This window comes from Apteryx rowi, unplaced genomic scaffold, assembly GCF_003343035.1.
Source record: "Apteryx rowi isolate R43461 unplaced genomic scaffold, aptRow1 scaffold_9, whole genome shotgun sequence".
In the NCBI taxonomy this organism is placed as follows: Eukaryota; Metazoa; Chordata; class Aves; order Apterygiformes; family Apterygidae; genus Apteryx; species Apteryx rowi.
The window spans coordinates 3848226-3866590 of record NW_020451204.1 but is presented as its reverse complement, the minus strand read 5'-3'; the positions used below and the strand labels follow the sequence as shown (position 1 = coordinate 3866590).

Here is an 18365-nt window from a genome sequence, read left to right as displayed (position 1 = left end):
GGGCAAACAAGTTCACCAAAGCAAATTAATTAAGCAGAATGCTGCAGACTGTAAAGTGGCCAGAATAAAGGCCATTTAAGTTGTTATTGGACTGTTTTAAACACACACACACAACTGAACTTCAATTTATCTCTTCATATAAAATACCACCCCTAGCAGCGTGGCATCATCACTTATAACCCCGACTGAAATATTAATCTCAAACCAAGACAGAGAAGTTTGTGACTTACTGTGTTACCACCTGAAGACCCTACGTTTTCCAGCCTTGGGCTAAATACAAGCCAGATCCAGCCCTGCTCAAGTTTGACATTGCTTCTCAAAAACACAGGCATGCTACAGTAGCTTTTGCTCAACCGATCCTATAAAAACAATATAAGTTTTTATACAACATGCAAACAGAATCGTATTTTATTTAGTCACGCAACACAGCTGTTAAAAGCAGCAAGCCTCAAACTCTAAAGAAATCATTAAAAACCTGTCTTGTCAAGCCATCAGAAAGCCATTAACGTATCCAAGGAGTGCAATTACAAAAATGAAAGATTCCAAAAAAATACTTAGTTACAGATGAATTTTAATTATCCAGGAGTCTTGCTACATGAACCGGGGTCATGTCTCCAACAGCCTACTAATTTGAACTCTCTCTGTTACCCATCCAACTTTAAATTCTTCAAGCTCTTGTAGAATAAAGTGGAACTGCCTACACATGGAAAGAAGTTATTCTTTCCTAATAACTTACCCACTCACTAATATTCCCTTTAGTTGAGAGTTGGAGAAAACAGGAACATGCACTCAAAGGTGAAGACCTGAAGAATGCACTGAAGTTAAGAGCGGTACGGTAAAGTTATACTGCTTATCTGTGTGTGGTAAAAGACAAATAATTAAATTAGCTTTCTTAGTCATAATTTTAAAAATTAGAAGGCAGAGTTCCTTGGTCTTAGTCTGGACGCTACCACATACTTGTCTGTAGAAGCTCGTAATGAGTCATTCACCTGATTAATGCAAGGAAAATACGGGTCCCATAATCCACCAGTGATGTGCGTCTAGACAACAGCTTGTTCTGATGCTAAGATCAAAGTTAGCCTCAGTTGTATTTGCAAATGTCCGTGTAAACACAGTGCAGTGCCTCCTCTTGAATAGCTCCAAGCACAGATATTTCTGCTGGAGAACAGAAATGTTTTGGGCAGTTCAGAAGTGGCTTAAAACTAACTGAAACAAGTTACTCTTACGGTAGAGCTATTTGGACAAGTTACTCCTGATCTCCAGGTGCGGATCCTTCCCCATGTCACGTAAACGCGATGGCTTTTACTCAGCGGCATGAGGATGCGGGCATGGCTGGGGAAACTTGGGACCGCATTTCAGATACATGTATGAGGCCTCAGCCTGCAAAAACAAAACCTGGTCTATTGAGAGAATCATTTGGGAAGGACGTAGGAAAAAAAAACAGTACAAAATTAAGGCTTTCTTGGTCATGATCTGTTTCTCAGAAAGCTAGGCACAAATACACGTGCAGAGGATAAGTTAATCAAATGAATTTGTGTTTTTGCTCTCCTAGCTACAAAATTTTTGTTTGCTTTTTAAAGATCAGGAGTTGTTAGTAATCACTAATATTTTCATGAAGTTAAAATATTCTGAGCAGCAAGCCAAAGACAAAATATTGGCAGCCTTCAATAAGAAAAATAGGAAAGGCTCCCGCATGAAGCAAAAGCACTAAAAAAATAATAAAGTTACAAGGGTCAGCCCTTAAAATAGGTCAGTCGTGCTTCTCTTTTATCCTGCTTTAAACAGTGGCTAGACTTTCCATTTCCCACCCCCTCCCCTCGAGTCACTGAAAATACTCTGGGCAGCAAGGAAAAAGTCTGAAAAGCTTGAGAACAGTAACACACAGCTATCGGACGATAACCTAATTTGAAACTTATGCTTTCAAAGGCACAAAGGTGTCTGATGATCCAGATGAAATAAAATCCTCAAGTACAGCAGCAGTAGACAGTGCAGGAAGCAACGTGGGCTCCAAACAAAGTCATACATTGTCAGAAAGGGGGAAAAACTGATCTGACGTGACAAGTCAAGACAAGTGACAGAAGTTTTGCTGAAAAAGGATCACTAGGAAACTAAAATCATGACAGCATTTCTGTTCAAAATACACAAGACAATAGAATCCTTTTATCCTAAAGTCCCTTTTTGCTCCTCCGGTTTTATTATAGCCAAAATTGAAAATTGCACATCACAATGCACTGAAAGAAGCCATGACTTTCACTCCAATTCAGTGTAAATAATTCACTGTAAAAGGYCGGCTTTTATGTGAATCCACTTCTGCACTGTGCTGTTTTTATTTTGAATCCTTAAGAATCACTAACAAGTTAAGTTATTTAAACAGGTCTGAAAAAACAGAAAAATCTTTGTGGGAAGGCTTTAAAAGGGTGATATCCCCTTGAAGAAAAGTCATGTAAACCTTTTTATTACATGCAGCAAATAAAAATTCAGCATTGTGAAAATATATTTTATTTAGATTTTTAGCTATCAGTTCTATATACAACATTACCAACTTGTTACTAATTTAAAAAAACTGGAGTCATCCTCTTTATAACAGGTATCTTCTGATGTTGTTATTCGGGTACAGYTAGGTTTCAGCTGGTTTATTTGTTTTGAATGATAGAATATTAAGAAAAAATAATAATGAAAATTCATCACGAGTGTAGAAGATTTCCCCTCTCCCCCAAAAGTGATGCAAACACTTTCGATCCATTTCCTCCATTCCCCATTCTCAGTAGCCACTATCTTTTGTATGAAAATAATGAGAGATTTTTTTCAAAGACRTGAATGATTAGGAAAAGTTATGTACTAAGCTCCCCTAGAATATAAAACAGCCTGATGTCTCTGTCTAAACAGTCTACAGATCCCAGCTATGCGACTGGGTTTCTGCCAGGGATGAAGTTTTACTATGGTGCCTATTACATTGATTTTTTTTTTTCCCCCAAGTGCTGCAAATTAACTGAAGCTCTTCAGTGAAAGTCTATTTAGCTTCAATTTTAAGCTTTTTTTTTTTTTTAAAAAAAAGCCTTCCCCATTAAATTCTTTCTTGCAGTATTTCACTGGAAATTACGCTTTAGATTATGATATCGCATCTTAAGGAAAGGTAAAGATACAGTTGTCTTCCCAATTACAGCTTTATCAGCACGCCTTCCATAAAAAGCGTTATTTTCCTGTCTAAYGGCAAGACTTAAAGCGTGCACGTTCGCCGTACGCTTTTCGTTCCCGYCTCGTAGTTTCCCCCTTTCCTTTGAAACCCGCCTCTCCTATTGGCGCTTTCCCGACGCCTTTCTGCCGCCTGCATCTCGAGCTCGGCTGCCTTTCTCATTTCGCCCGTCGCTCCTGCTGCTTCCGCCTCGCTCGGCGGACGCGTCCGGGGCGGCTCGTTCGCACAAAAGCCGTCGGCGGCTCGCGCTCGGCGCGGCGCACGGACCGCTAAAGGCGGCTCGCGAAGGCGCTGCAGCCGGGCACGCTTAGCGGCCGGGAGCAAAGCGTTCGCAGCCTCGCGGGGCTTTAGCTCTTCGGAGCGGCTGACTACACGGTACCTGCTTGTCGAAGGGCGCTGGCTTCCTAACCCAGCCTAGCGGAAAAGCTCTGCTGAAAAGACCGCGGCTGCTGGTAAACCGGCAGCGCAGCTGTTAGAACGAGGAAGAGTTAGTCTGCGGGATTAAACGAGGTYGGGGGAAAGGCACAGAGGCTTAAAAACAGCGGCGGCGAAACCCGCGTTACCCAAACGGCCGAGCCGGTGCCCCAATATTCTTTTTAAAGCCCACCGCATGCTAATTTAAAGAGAGGTATTGGCTTTGCTTAACCCTTGAGGAAACCAGGGATTGAAGTTACACTGGTCTGAGATCCAAGACTTGTTACATTCAGCTCTGGACCGTGGCCAAAAAAAGCACTGCTAGACTGAGGGGCCAGTGACAGTTTTAAAATCCGATATATCCAGCCACTGGAGCTAGACACTAATGCTTTATACCACGGCGATGCTTAATGCTTTATACAATTACAGYTCCAGCACTGGCAGGCTCTAGCTATCAGATGTGAAAATCGTGCTGTTTTGATTGCCATCTCGCTTCGTCTCCCCCATTCCCACCTCAGCTCTAATGTGATTTTTAGCAACTAATATCTTACAAAAAGCTAGAAATGTTCCGAGAGTCATAAATTTGACAGCCGGGATTCTGTGCTTCCAGGTGGCTGTAAGCATCAGGTTTTGGTGGTTGACGGGTCCTAATATCACATCAATAGCGAAAAGGGAGCACAGCAAGGCTGTAAGGAGATCAACAATTTTATGCTTTGATCTGCCAAGGAAATAAAATGCTCTGACAGAAAAGGCTACAAATAAATCCGAACTTGTACAAATTACATTTGTTTCCAGAGGAGGTCTAAGAAAGGAGCTCAACCTCTACGATACGGGAGCAAAGCGATAGGAAGCAGAAGATGGGGAAAAAAATAAAGCAAGGATGGAGGAGGCTGTCTGTCTCCCTAAAAGCTACCTTACTCCCCCCAAAAAAGCTCAGCTTGTGCCTACTGAAGAGATTCTCACGTATTTCCCGTCCGATGCTTCTGACATACCCCAGCACAACTACAGCGTAAGAGGAAAATCGGTGTCTCACGCAAACACAACAGACTGCTGCTGGCATCTCATGCGCACAAGCAATTTCTTCAGTCTCCCAATCAGAGAAGCAGGAATGGACTTCGAGAAGCCGGAGAAAAACCATAGTTAAAAGGTTTTTTTTTWAATTATTATTATTATGAATGTGGTACTAACAAGATGCAGCAAGCATAGACAGAAACAGCTTCCAYGCAGCTTAAAAAAAAACAAGGTTACCATGGCTCACATAGGATTCACGCTTTGCATTCTTTCAATATTACAGAGAATGATATATAGTTCTTATTGCATCAGGACCCAGGGCTCTAAACCTTATCACAAAGTAATAATAATCATCGCTATTACATTTAACTGTGGAAAAGCATCCAGGCTTTTTCAGCTGGCCTAGTTTCAACTCACAACTGTTTTACTTCAAATAAAATCAACAAATTCTACGAAGTTGATGTATTCTTGCAAAAATGTATGTTCTCTTACAATAAAGCATAAGAAATAAGGCATGACCATCATGTCTTGCAACTAATTTTTTTCCTCTTTTTTTAATCTGTCTTACAAGTTTACCATGACATTTTAGTGACAACAGCACTAAAATAACTCAGTAAAAACAAAAAGGAGATTAATTAAAAATAGGCAGAGAGCAAACATCATGATACACGGGCATAAAATTACCCCTTTGGTGTCCTTTGTAAAAAATGCCACTAAAAAAACAACATTTGCCATGGCAATAGTGAATCAGATTGTTTTATAAAACATACAGCTTTATATGCAGATTCTTTCAGCGCAAGCATTTGGAGCACGCACCAGATCATCTAGTTAGTCCAAGTTACTGAAACAAGGCAAGAAAACGTTTTCTGCCRTCTGGGCATAAAACTTGTAGCACTGAACTAAACTGCCAACTGCTACAAATAACTGATCATAAAAATCTATTTGTATCCCCCCCTAGCAACCCCCTCAAACTTAGGAAATCGCTCAGCGAGATGTTTCAGCATGATTTCTTCCTATCGATCATATATGAAGAAAATCGGGGGGGGGGGGGGAAGAAATCTCTCGTGCTGGACAGGACTTTTTTGCTCCTCTCAGGTCTTTGGTAATGAAAAGGCATCGCACAAGCTGCTGGTAGGTTGTATCCTCCCGTTCTAGASTAGCTGGAAAGAAGAAATTAGCTGCACGCATAGAACAAGGGGACTTTGCCGAAGGAGGTTAGCAACACCTACTGGTCATGGTGCATATTGAATGCTTTTCTTAAACAAACAAGGAAAAAAAAGCTTTTTATTACTAAAGCGCCTAGCCAAAATTACCTATGAAGTCAGTTTGTCACCAGAGATAATACTCTTACTGTTATCTGTTGATCTAATTAAAAGATATTACCTCTCCCAGTAAAGCTTGCTTTGCTCATATCCTTAGACCGCGACGGCTACAACATTATTGCTAAAATATATCAGCGCTAGTAATATCTGAATTATATCAGTAAACAAATATTCATAATGTGAGCTGAGCTCTAGGCTTTAATACAAAATGGGGCATAACTAGTTTTCCTGACGGTTCCTTTAAGTGATTGAAAGATTTACGTTACACACCATAACATGCATGAAGCCTTCTGTCATTACTGAATAATTATCTTTATTGCCTACTCTAAACAACTCAAATATTCTGAACTGTATAATTYTAGCAGCAACAGTGGKTTTTTTTTTAATATATAAAGATCTGGAAACTATTCAACCAATTTCTGTAATTCTTGAGGGTTTTTGAGATGCATTCCATTAACCTGCAGAGGTAAATGTTTCTCCTCCAAATTTTACTAGCAGTAAAACACAAACAAAGCATATACAATAGAGCTCCTTGATCCATCTCACCCCTTCCAAAAAGCACCAGGCACAAAATTACAAATGGCCTTTTCAGAAAACAATTCAAAATTAAAATATTCTCCACTGTAAGTATTTTACATCAACTCTAACAAATCCGCATTCAGTAGTTGTATTTAAAACTTGCTTTCAGTTTATATATATTAAAAAAAACCCTTGTATTTGTTTTTTGAAGTTGTGTCTATAGGTCTTCTGATACACTAGCCCTAGGCATTGGAAGTTTTCCTGGTTSTCATCCAACTTTGGAAATAATATCTTCTTGCTTCGGGTGTTAAAAGGATTCATACATTATTTATAAGGGCTGCTAAAATCTAACTCCTGGATCTAACTTGCAAGAGAGAAAGTATAAAAAGTTACAAAGAAAAAAAAAAAAAAGCACAACTGTCCCCATTTCAATTTTTAGGCTCAGTTTGTATGTCATGTATCGCCAGACTGAGCCTGTAATACTCTCATCTCTCCCTCCCTACATTCATATATTCAGCTACAGCTGCTTTGAGCCTTTTTGGATTTGATCTTTCTTGCATATTTTTAAAGTATGATTTACCACGTTAAAAAAAAAAAAAAAGCAGCAGCTTGGAAACTTGTTACACTTCAAAACTGCTGGATTTTTTCTGACAGAATGTTGTTTACCTCCCCCCCCCCCCAAAAAAAAAATCAGGCTAAAGTGTATCAAGAAACTAGCCAGAAGAGGGTCGTTAAAATCCCTATTTGCTTTTCCAAGTCTTCTTTCTCTATATTTTTATTAATACTATCTACATACATGGTATTTACATTTTGGACTGTACCCTYCTGTTTAAGAAAGTTTGTCTTTAGGTTTTAAAAAACAATCCTTTTAACAAATTTCACAAAGGAGAGATTTTAGTATCTTCTTATCAATCCAAGAAAATATTTCTGCTTTGAACAGCATTTTCACTTGTTGGGACATTAAAACGCTACTGATCTAAAAAACCAGCTACACATTACATGCAATGAAAGCAAACAAAAGTCGGGTCTACAGAGCTTCAGAAATACTCATCAGCATGAGCAAGTCCTCACATTATTACTGGAAGTAGCACACTGCTCCTAAACAACACTGCACACTCAAAAACCATTTTATCTGACATTTCTTTAGATTTCGGTTAACTGTTCTGACCATTATTTCACTCAGTCTAACTGAAGCACATCCTACCTGGATCYGTACATCTGAACATGATGCTCGAAAGATGGAAGATCTCACTCATTACTAAAGCATCAAACAACTGTCCCACACAACATCTGTAGCAGCACGGCAACAGATTTCATCTTACCTATGAGCAGATGGCATTTATGTCCATCTTTGTATTGTACAGAATTTTTACATGCAGTTCAGCGTTCAGTCTTTGAGGGCTAAGTTTTTCCAAAAAAGAACACTATGTATAACAGAGTATGATATCCACTCTGTTCTCAAACAAATTTTAAATGAAATAAATATCTCGTGAGAGTTGTTTCGATTTGTTATACTATTTGGGGAAAGAATGTTGTTCTCTCTGCTGTTTCTGTACCCAGTCTGCAGGGTTGCATATTTTAATTTCCTCACAAAGGATATTTGTGTAATGGTCACTATTCAAGGGAGAGTTCGGCTGGTCATATTTCTTAAACCTTTTTCCTATTAGCTACCTGTGAAGATTCTTATAGCTAAAGGAAACTAGAAAAAAATTATTCTGCCTTTTCCGTTCCCTACACTGTTAAAATTCTCAATTACAGCTGGAGGAAGGATTTCATAGCATTTGAATAGTGGGCTTCACTGTCGCGACTAACTGTCCTCCACCCCGGCTTCTGCTGGACTTTTATATGACAAAGGAAAGGAGAGCACTTGGAACAGCGACAATAAAATACTAATCAGCGTTGGCAGAGAGAAGCAGAAGCGAGCACTGTGCCTCTGAACTACTTTCACTCACTTCCATCTGACTTCATTTTCATTGGAAGAGGTTTATTACTTTGATAAATTTGTTCGAAGGAGGAAGAACCAGCCCTCAAGAGCTGGGAATACTGAGCCAGCCTCACCAACCTTCTTTTTTAACCTTTACCAAGTTGCACAAGCTCTTGCTGTATGTATAAGATAGGGATGCTAACGCAGGCTTGGCTGATATACTGTAAAGCATTAATTGTATTGTCACCCAAGGCCTTAAATTTAAATGCATTATAGAAGCGTGTGCATTAACGTGGTGTGTTTTAACATCATGTAATCTCCGAGGCAAATAACAACGGAAAAGAAGCTTTTGCCACATTACTGCTACCTTATCTGAAACTGTGTTTTAGTATCACCATGGCTTGTGTAATACCCCGTGGGTCCTTTCCGAGCGATTCCTGTGGGCAGCACAACTTCACCAGCTCAAAGATGCGAACAAATATGCAAACACGCAGGGACCAAAAGTTAAAGTAAATAAGTAATTTCRCACCTTCTTGAGAGGAGACAATGGGCGGCATATAATCGGGGATGTATTCCTTCCTTTCTTCCGCATCTTTACTTCCGGGCTGGGGAAACTGCAGGACATTGTTCTTGCTGACAGGAAACGAAGGGATTTGATGCGCGAAGGTGACAGGTTCAATATTGTGTATGTAATCTTCCAGCTCATGCAGGTTAACCCCCATAAGCTTGAAGGCATCGCCAACGTCGTCCAAAATGGGATCCGTACGGCCATCTGTAGCAAAAGAAAAAAGAAAAAAGAAAAGAACGACCTTTTTGCAAAAATCTACTTTAAAAAAAATTGACCTGCAGATCTACGAGTAGAGATTACGGTCCACCACGGCTCACCACTTACTCTACAACGGAGATTATTGCCCCGCAATTCTCCCAGTTTTACTGTTCACCTGATTACTCTCTAGGTCAGTGCTGTAAAATGTTTCAGGCCAAGAATGTGTTCTGATTGAAAAGTGTTTCGTTTCGATCTACACCATTGTAAAGAACTGCAAGTCAAGAAGCAAAGCAAGCAAAACCAAGGAGCAGCAACCTGGCAATGGTCAACTAACACCACGCAACACCACCCAAAACAGCTTCCAGTTTTATAACAAACACCAAAACGAGCAACGCAAGCATTCGCTATGCAGAAAGTGTCCCTTTGCCAAAATGTAACAGACCAAGAATTATTTTTCAGTCTAAAAAATGATTCAATTTGTGGAATTAATTATAGCTTATAGATAGCAAAAAAGAACCTATCTACCTAAAGCCTCATAAATCTTTTGATAACAAAAATACTTTACACAGTATCTTTCCATCAGATGAAACCCACACACTTCATAAACTATGAGTCACTTTACCTACCAGTTAGATATACCTCCGGGACAAAACACACCAATACTCAGTAGCGGTCTGGCGAGAAGAGATTATTTTATTCTAAATTTCATGGGCTGATTTTCTGTGGTGCAATTTAAGTTAGACTTCAGAGAAAAAAACTTCTTTTCCTTATGAAAATCATAATGAAACCTTACTGGCCAAGCAGTCAGGATCTTGGTCTAATAAAGCCTCCAAAGAAAACAGTGCAAGAACGGATACGGTTTGTCCTACAAACGTAACTAGTGTTAAAGATTTAAGTTATATAGTTCAGCAGTCCTCCAAGTGCCTCAGTTTCTCTGTAAGGGTTGACAGAGAGAGATTCCCCTAAAGGCCTCCAGAGGGAGAACTGGGCATCTGATTTAGGTACCTAAGATCCAACTTTGAGTCTCATCCTAACCTCTTTTAATAAAAAAAAAAAAAGCCTTAAACCCCAAACATGATTAAAAAAAATCTATAAAATTATACAGAATTATTAGACTTCTGTATAGTTGGCTTATGAATATACGATATGCCTAAATGACGATAAGCTGTGATTTACTTTAGAAAGTAATTACAGAAAACCAGCACTTGTTTACTAAAGAAATACAATCGTTATTGTGCATTTAGAATTCGAAGCCAGAGCTCCGGAGAACCGTGTGTACGCGGCAGTCGAGGGGTGTTGTTTTGTTTTTTGTTTCACTTAATCTCTTTAGAATTATCTGGAAGCCAAAGCAGTCAAGCAGTCTAGTTCTCACATCACCGGCTGAATTCAAACTCCCAGCCAACTTACGCCTGGAGTTACATTTAGAAAATAAGAATTTTGTTCTAGAATTTCTCTTCTTAGTCTTGTGGTTAAGATAAGGGTAATACTCAGATTATGGTTTTGATTCTTAGCTCCGTAACACAGGCCTCTTGTGCGACTCTGGGCAAGCCACTTGTGTTTTAATTCTCTCCACTGCAAAAGCGCAGATCAGACTCAAGTTATCTCCTCTTTTGTCTGTCTTCATTTAGAACATGAACTCCTTACCACAAGGATCATCTCTTATTTTGCGTTTGCATAATATCTGCTACAAGCGGAGCACTGGTTTCCCCCACAGACTCTAGGAACAGAGAAATCTGGAGACCTGCATAAATGTAATTAAAGAAAGTTATCGCTGCTCTTATGCAGTTTTGAGATGCCTGGAGCGATTGGGCATTTGACAGAAGACTGTTTTATCCTTAAAAATTAAATTTAGGTAATTGACAGAAAAAAGAAATTTTGCAGCGTCTTTGTAATTTTGAGCCGGACTATGACGATACCTTTGAACTTACTGAACTCTTTGCTAAGGCGCCGAGACCTAACGGATAAAAATTGGATAGCCAGGTAAAATGAAAGCCGTGGGGGAAACTTTCCAAGGAGCCCAGAAGTGGGGCACGTTTGGTCCCTGCACACTTCTGTTTTCCGGAGCAGCCTCACCGCGGTGGCTCCCAGGGCAGCGCGCCGAAAGGCAGGAGCAGGCGCCGCGCCGGCGTCCGGCCTCCCCGGGAAGCGAACGCAGGCGCAYGGGCCGGGAGAGGGTCACGGCATCGGCCCCCATCCCGGGCTCCGCGGGGGCGTTTCCAGCACCTGCTGCCATCGGGGCGGCCTGATACCAGCGCTGCGGTGAACTCAAGGGGAAAGTTCAGCGCTTGCCATAGGAAAAGCTCTTTTCTACAAAGTGGTTATTAAGAACGGGTGTCAGAGAAGCAACTAGCATGTGTATGTTTAAAGCATGGAAATATTTAAGCGACTATCCATATTAAAAACAAGTATGCACGTTAGAAAGCAGGTTCAAAAGACGAGGTAACAGACAAACTTTACTTTCCATTATGAAAAAAACCCCAAACGCACACAGCTAGAGAGGTTTCATTTCTCCGCATCTTTGATATTTGCTTCCAAAGAGACAACAACAAGCCGAAAAACACTCCTGAAATTTTTAGGATAGCAACTGTTACAGGGACGAAAGCACGATGGGTTAATCTCTTCTCTTCATGTAAGACTGTCCTCAGGGAGAAAAGTGTGTTTAAAAAAAAGTTTTTCAGGTCTGTATTCACATTCATATTTAAATCAAAACACTTTTATCGACTTGAAATGTACACAGCACAAAAACGCACTGATGAATTGCCTGAAATTGCATTCAGATTTGAAAAACCTCACACCTGCACCTATATACTTTTATTAGAACAGCCTAGTATTTCCTCTTCCCTGTCGGGTTCAATAAGATTCACTAAAATAGCAAGAAATCGGACCCACAAAAGAGAATGCAATGGACTGGACACAAAATGCCCATGAACACACAACGCACTCTCCTGGTCTTTTATTCAGTCTTAGCCTTTTCCCTGCAAGAAAACAAAGCAAAAACATTTTTAATTTTTTAATTTATTTAATTTGTGTCTACTGAACTTGTCAATCAAGTCTCAATATTCTCCGGATATTTGGGCTGTCCTCAGTTTAAAAGCTCAGACACTGAAACCCTCCAGTGAAATCATTTATCCTGTGTTACACAGCGAGTGAGTGCCAGATCTCAAACGGCTCTGGAGTTTTTGGTTCCCAGCCTCATGCTGGGTCCCAAAAAGCGATCTTTCAAATCATATCTGTTCTCTGGCACTGGGAAGAGGGAGGGAGGGAGGTGGGAGTAGTTCATCCAGCAAATTACCGCACTGCAACTCTCCTCCTCACCCCAAGAACAGGCAACTGGGAAAATAACTTTCGCACTCGCTTTTACGCTGCCCTTTCTCCCCAAATGGGAGCTGCGCTCCGAACCCCATAGAGCTGCCACAAACAGCAGAGCTAAATTAGGACCATCCCGGCTCACAGCAGCTCATTGGAAACCTGTGGGAACGGCTGGGAAGCTCCATTGCTCTCGACTTCCTTATGCCCGCGAACGCACAGCAGGTAAGGAGGTATCTACGCCCAGAGATGGATCCAAAACCATASGGCACCGAAAGCGCGGGGAAACAGAAACCCCCGCCGAGCCAAACATTCCGGTGGAAAGTTATCCAAGGCTCAGCGCCACCGCAGCTAAACCTAGCTGCTCTCGTGGGAAGCCAGTTCAAACGGAGCGAGGGCAGCGTAGTAGCTCCCTTTAAAAAGATAAAAGCTCGCTTTTGGCTCGCGGCGAAAAGCAAGTTTCAAAAGTTGGAACAGTGCATTTACCCTACGTATACTCCGTATATCCACAAAAACTCCTCCGGACCCAGAGCAAACCGGCTGACAAACGTTCAAGTTCTCCTGAAAAGCTGTTGCAAGAGGGGAAGGTTACGGGGAAAAACTACCTTAAATTCACACTCAGGAATGGCCGAATGACTTTGGTCAAACTTCCCCCTTCCCCCATCACTCCTCCTTTCCAGTCCCAAAGTCCATACGAGTCCGTGAAAAATTAACAAGCAACTAAGTACAGCACAGGCAGCTTTTAGTTTCACGCGGGGCTTTTTACAGGGAGCGACTGCAGCTCTGTAATAAATATACTGAGAAAAAATTAATGAGTCACTAGACACGAAACGTGTGCAGCCTGTTATAAACAGCCCAGCATTCACCCTCACGTCTGGTATAAGGGAGGGAATTTTTTTTTTCCAGCGGGAAATTAGTAGCTACGACTCCTCCGTATTTTTATTACGGGCTCTATCGCAGATTCTTTGTGCTGCAGCAAGTCACGCGACCCCGCCGAGCATTAAATTGCAGAGTATCTTCGCTGAAATAGTTACACCAGCATGATTCTTTCGAGCAGACAACACACTGGCTCCATCCAGCACCCACAGAAGTATATACAGTAGCTAATTAAATAAGGATATAGGCATTACTTAAGCACGCTCGAACCGACAGGGAGGGTTCTATTAGCGTAGTTACCAAGCGTTTTTTTTTCCTGAAGGTGCTTTTGCCCGCTTTGGAATACCAAAATTTAATGTTATCGGGACATAAAGAGATACACTCGCTCCAGCAAATGTTACGGGCCCTGGGTAGATATTTGTTACAACATTCATTATAGTGCAGCTGTCAATCTTCAACCTCAGGGCAGGGAATCGCCTCACTGCAATCGAGCACCAAGACGTAACACTAATGGAAGTCGCTAATAAATACTGGTAAGAGTGTAGTAATTAAAAAAAAAAAAAAGTACAAAAATGAAAAAAAGTACAAGCCAAATTTGACACTCGGAAAAAAAGGAAAAGTTGGCTGATGTCAGATCAACTCTCTCCACTGTTGTAATTGCCAATAAAAATATTGGTCTGGTGTTTGCATTCTTGCAAATCTCTGCTTTGTTACAATGAAGTTAAGTTTTTCTTTACAGGAGGTTGTGCAGTGACGTTAGAAGTTTTTGACCCAGCTCTGTCCATCACAAAACATTTTGCAAGATCTGCCGTTTTTCCTTCCAGTTATGATGTTGTGCTCATCAGACCATGTCCTGACTTTTTAATATAAATATATTTATTAGAATTATAAAATTCTAATATATTGATATACCAGTGTTACAGTTATAAATCCTTATGTGTCTATATAAACAAAGATATCTTTAAAACAGGAAAGTACGGATACCAAATGAAACTAAGGAGCAACTGTTAATCTCATTTCCTCACTGTAAACAAATCTCAGAAGGCAAAAAACCCCCAAACAACCCACAGTATATCTAAGCATATGCACAATACTGAAAATTCACGGAAAGAGTACTGAAAACACCACTTTAGATCCAATGCACCTCAAAGTAAATTATCTAGTTTACTATACTTCTTGTTTTAGCACCCTATAAAATCGCCCTGTTGACAAAAACCGTAGTAAATGTGTTCCACTGTGTCACACTGCTTTACACCACTGCTGAAATAAGCCCAAAGTGCCCCAAATTAAGTAGCTTCTGCTTTTTTTTTTAATTTTTATTTTTTTTTATTAAAGGAATGCAACAGAAAAATCAGAGGTTTTTCCTGAAGCCTGAATCATGACTCCCCTCCTCGTCCCTTCAAATCTGTCACATCACCCACACAAACGCATTGGAAACCGAATTACCTTACTGGAGGTGCTAAGCTAAGAGCTAAGCCAAGCCATATTATGCACGTCTAAAAATCAACCATTCCACTGCCAAGCCGCTTTAGCTAAATTCGTAGCAAATGAGGAAGGTACCTCTCTGTCTTCACCGGATAGTTTCCCCCAATATATTAAAAAAACACCGTTTGCAAGAAAATCCCCAGCAGCTAACCCAAAGTACCAGCTGCACCGCCACCTCTTGCAAACCATGTGAAACGGGAGTGGAAAACGCAGTGGCACCTAACAGCGAACTTTTATCTTAACACTTCACTTTAAACCAAGCAGCAGCGAACATGGAGAAGTCCTCTCTCAGAAACCAGAGGACATCAGGTTGCATTGTAGTTCAATACCTTAATTACATAGTCCCAATGTTGTTTTTTTCAAATATTTTAGGATAAAACATGCGTTTGAAGTGTATAGCATCTCGAATAGGTTTCCTCTTCTTACAGGCTTTCCACAAATTTCAACAGCGTAAGAAATATGGTGCATTTTAACAACAGCAAAAACCTTTTTTTCCCTGTAAAATCACTCTCTCCTCCATCCCCAATCCAGCATTCTGAAACATTTCACGGCGTCAGACGCATCTTGAGATTGCTTTGCAAATCGCTTTGCCTTCCATTTGCAGCCACAGAAGCTCCCATCAGCTACAGCTACTGCAAATGCAAAGAAACAGCAGCAGAAAAGTGACAAAAATCTCAAATATAGCTCTGCTAATGGGATGTAACAGCTGGAACAAAGATCTAACACAGCTGGGAAAGCCATCGCTTTCTTTTGCAACTGAGAAAATACGTGAACGGCAATGACATGCTTTTCAGAGCGGTACCATGCCGTCTCAGCTACGTCAGAGTAAATCCGTTCGCTTCCCGATACAAAGACTATGTCCCCGCCGCTGACAACCCTGCTAACGCCAGCTCAACGGGGCTGACTCCAAGATAACACGCTGACAGTGAAGATGCCACAATTGGAATTTAATTACTTCTACTTACGCTAAACCATAGCAAGATTCAACTCATTCATCCAGAGCTGGGTTTGTACAGTGACTTATTTTAGGAGCAAAAAGCAAACGATTSTGGAAAAAACAGGGAGACATCAGCTGAGCATTAAGATGCCTTCTCACAAACCTTTTAAAGACCCAAATAGAGGAATCATTTTAAGAGAGCTAATACGAGGAACACCGTGTCACTGGAACGAAAACAGCACATTCCCCTTCTCCATAAAGAAGGGACTGTGACACTTCCTTTTCCATTCACAGAGAGGAAAAAAAACCCCAAACTATCACTAAGCACACTCAAAGCAAGAGAGAGATACTTTATTTCTACCAGCTCTCAGTAAGCACTTCCARTTCCTTAAGCGCTGAGAGGAAGAAACCGTATTTCCACCATCTATGCATCTTTTCCTCCTGGCTGCGGCAGAGCCAGCTAAGTTTGGGTGCCGATGCTGTTCAGCAACTCGTCTTGCATAGCGGTGATCCAGTAACAAAAATATCTCCCCCAACTTTATACCAGCTGCATCAAAGGACAGCTCTCACCAAGCCTGGGTTAGTATCCCAGCTCCTTTTTCACACCACAACCCAATTCTCCCAAACTCTCTATGCTCTCCTGTTAAATTTTACAGGTAATTCCTGTAGTATTCAGATACAGGTGCAGCAGCTGCACTCACGCTGCTCGGAAATACAGGTTAATACTACACAGTCCCATTTCCAGCGTAACCACACAGAGCTTCGCATCCAGCTAGCGATAAAACTCACTTGGTTTTCTCAATCCCAAACACCAGACCTCAAACGCAAAGAGTCTGCAGTGGTACTGCCAAGTCCCTCCTGAGCCCAGTTATACTGGCGGTGCTAGACTTGGACTAGATCTTGATTATTTCTAGACTCAAGAAGCCAAGGCAGGGCCAGGTATCTTCAGATCATYGCCATGCTTTATTGGGGCTCACTGCAGCAATGAAAACTTCTGCCTGAGAACCGACCACAAGCAGCAGCACCGCCAGGCCAAGGCTGCTCCTCTCTCGACTAAGCGGATCACATCGAGCCTCCTGATCCCACGGTTCTTCGCCCCATACACCCTCCAAATTCACTCTTGCCGAGGAAGCCAACACCTCCACCCTCAAAGCTCCTCTGATCCTCAAGCTGCAGCTTGATGGAAATGTCCCCATCCACAGGAACCTCTCAAATCCTCTCATCCACAGGAACCCTCATCAGCACAGTTCCCACGTCCGCACAACTTGGAAGCGGTAGCAAACTTCTCAATAGTTCAGCACTGCCATCCCTGTTACTTCTCCCACAAGCTCCAGTAGTCCCCAGCACATTCTCTGAACTGGTGGAGGCTGTGTTAGCCCCAGTTTGACGCCCAGAAAGTCACCTCACGCAGCTCTTTAAGCCAGCGCTGTGCTAGCCCTCCTAACTCCAACCCTTACTCCTCTAAACGTCTTCCATGCTGACATCCAACAGCRCAGCAACTCCGACCTCTCTTTCAGGGCTGTCCTGGACTTCTCTCTCTACAAATATACACACGCACACAGAGCAGTGACAGGCCGCAMCTCCACAGCCCCCCAGCCCGCTGAAGGAAGCGGTAACAAGAAATATGTCCCCCTCAGTCTCTCCTCGTTCCCCTCAACAGCCCAAACTCGGAGCACGCTGAAGGCCAAGTGGACGCAGTCTCTAACACTGCCCCAGCACACGGCTCCAGACCCCAGAGAGTTGCCTCTGGACYCCGAAACTTTTGAAGCAGACAAGAGGAGCATGGCAGTCCCAAGCACTGTGCCCCGGTCTCCCCAAATTCCCTGCTCTCCTTGAGCAGRTAGTGGTCAAGCACCCCCTCCTCCCTCCCGATGCTTTCCTCCTTACGCAGACAGCAGTCCCCCCGTTGACTCCTGCACCTCCCCTTCCTTCTTCTCCCCAACTCGAGGTAATCTCACCCGCTCCACAGTCCCAGCAGCCCCGTTCTCCGTCTTCGTTCCCCAGCGGCGCCCGGCCCCAAACCCAGCACAACACTGGGCATCGCACCCTCACCATCGCCCCATCCGCACGCGCCAACCCAGCGGCAACAACTCTAGTTCCCCGGCAAACATCTCCCAGCTCCCCACCAGCAGCGCTGCCCGTGTGCCCACTTCCCCCGCCTCATCCYGCTCCCAGCTTCAGATGGGACACAGGGATTTTTAATGTCTCCCAGGCCCCCATGCGCAGCCTGAACCTGGGGTGCCACAGCCCCAACGCATTCCCCTGCCACCGCCAGCCCCGCGGACGCTGCCCTGCTGATRCCGAGACGGTCCGGAAGAGCAGCGCTGTGGGCTCCCGCACACCAGCCCAGCCGGGACGCGCTCCCCTTCTCCCCTGCCAGGATGCCCCCCCGGTCTGCTCCCCGCAGCCCCACTCCCCCCTTGCCGGCACCCCACACCTACCGCCTCACCAGCCCCTGCCCCAGACCCGCTGCCCCATAACCTGACTGCACCCCACACCCTGGCCCACTATCTCAGCAGGGYTCCCACGCACCCCAGCTTGGACCCAGACCTGCCCTCCCTGTGCCCACACCCCCCAGGTCTGCCCCACAACCCACGGCCCTCAGCACGGAC

General features: G+C 42.8%; 1 protein-coding gene across 1 annotated transcript in view; it reads right to left on the bottom strand.

The window, feature by feature from the left end:
* Positions 1 to 9155, bottom strand: part of TAF3 (TATA-box binding protein associated factor 3) — a 102355-nt gene extending 93200 nt beyond the window's left edge. The window contains exon 1 of the mRNA XM_026091163.1: positions 8913 to 9155. Within this exon, the coding sequence (XP_025946948.1) occupies positions 8913 to 9105 (193 nt within the window). The 5' untranslated portion in view covers positions 9106 to 9155. The remainder of the gene's footprint in view (positions 1 to 8912) is intronic.
* Between the last annotated feature and the right edge of the window lie 9210 nt (positions 9156 to 18365).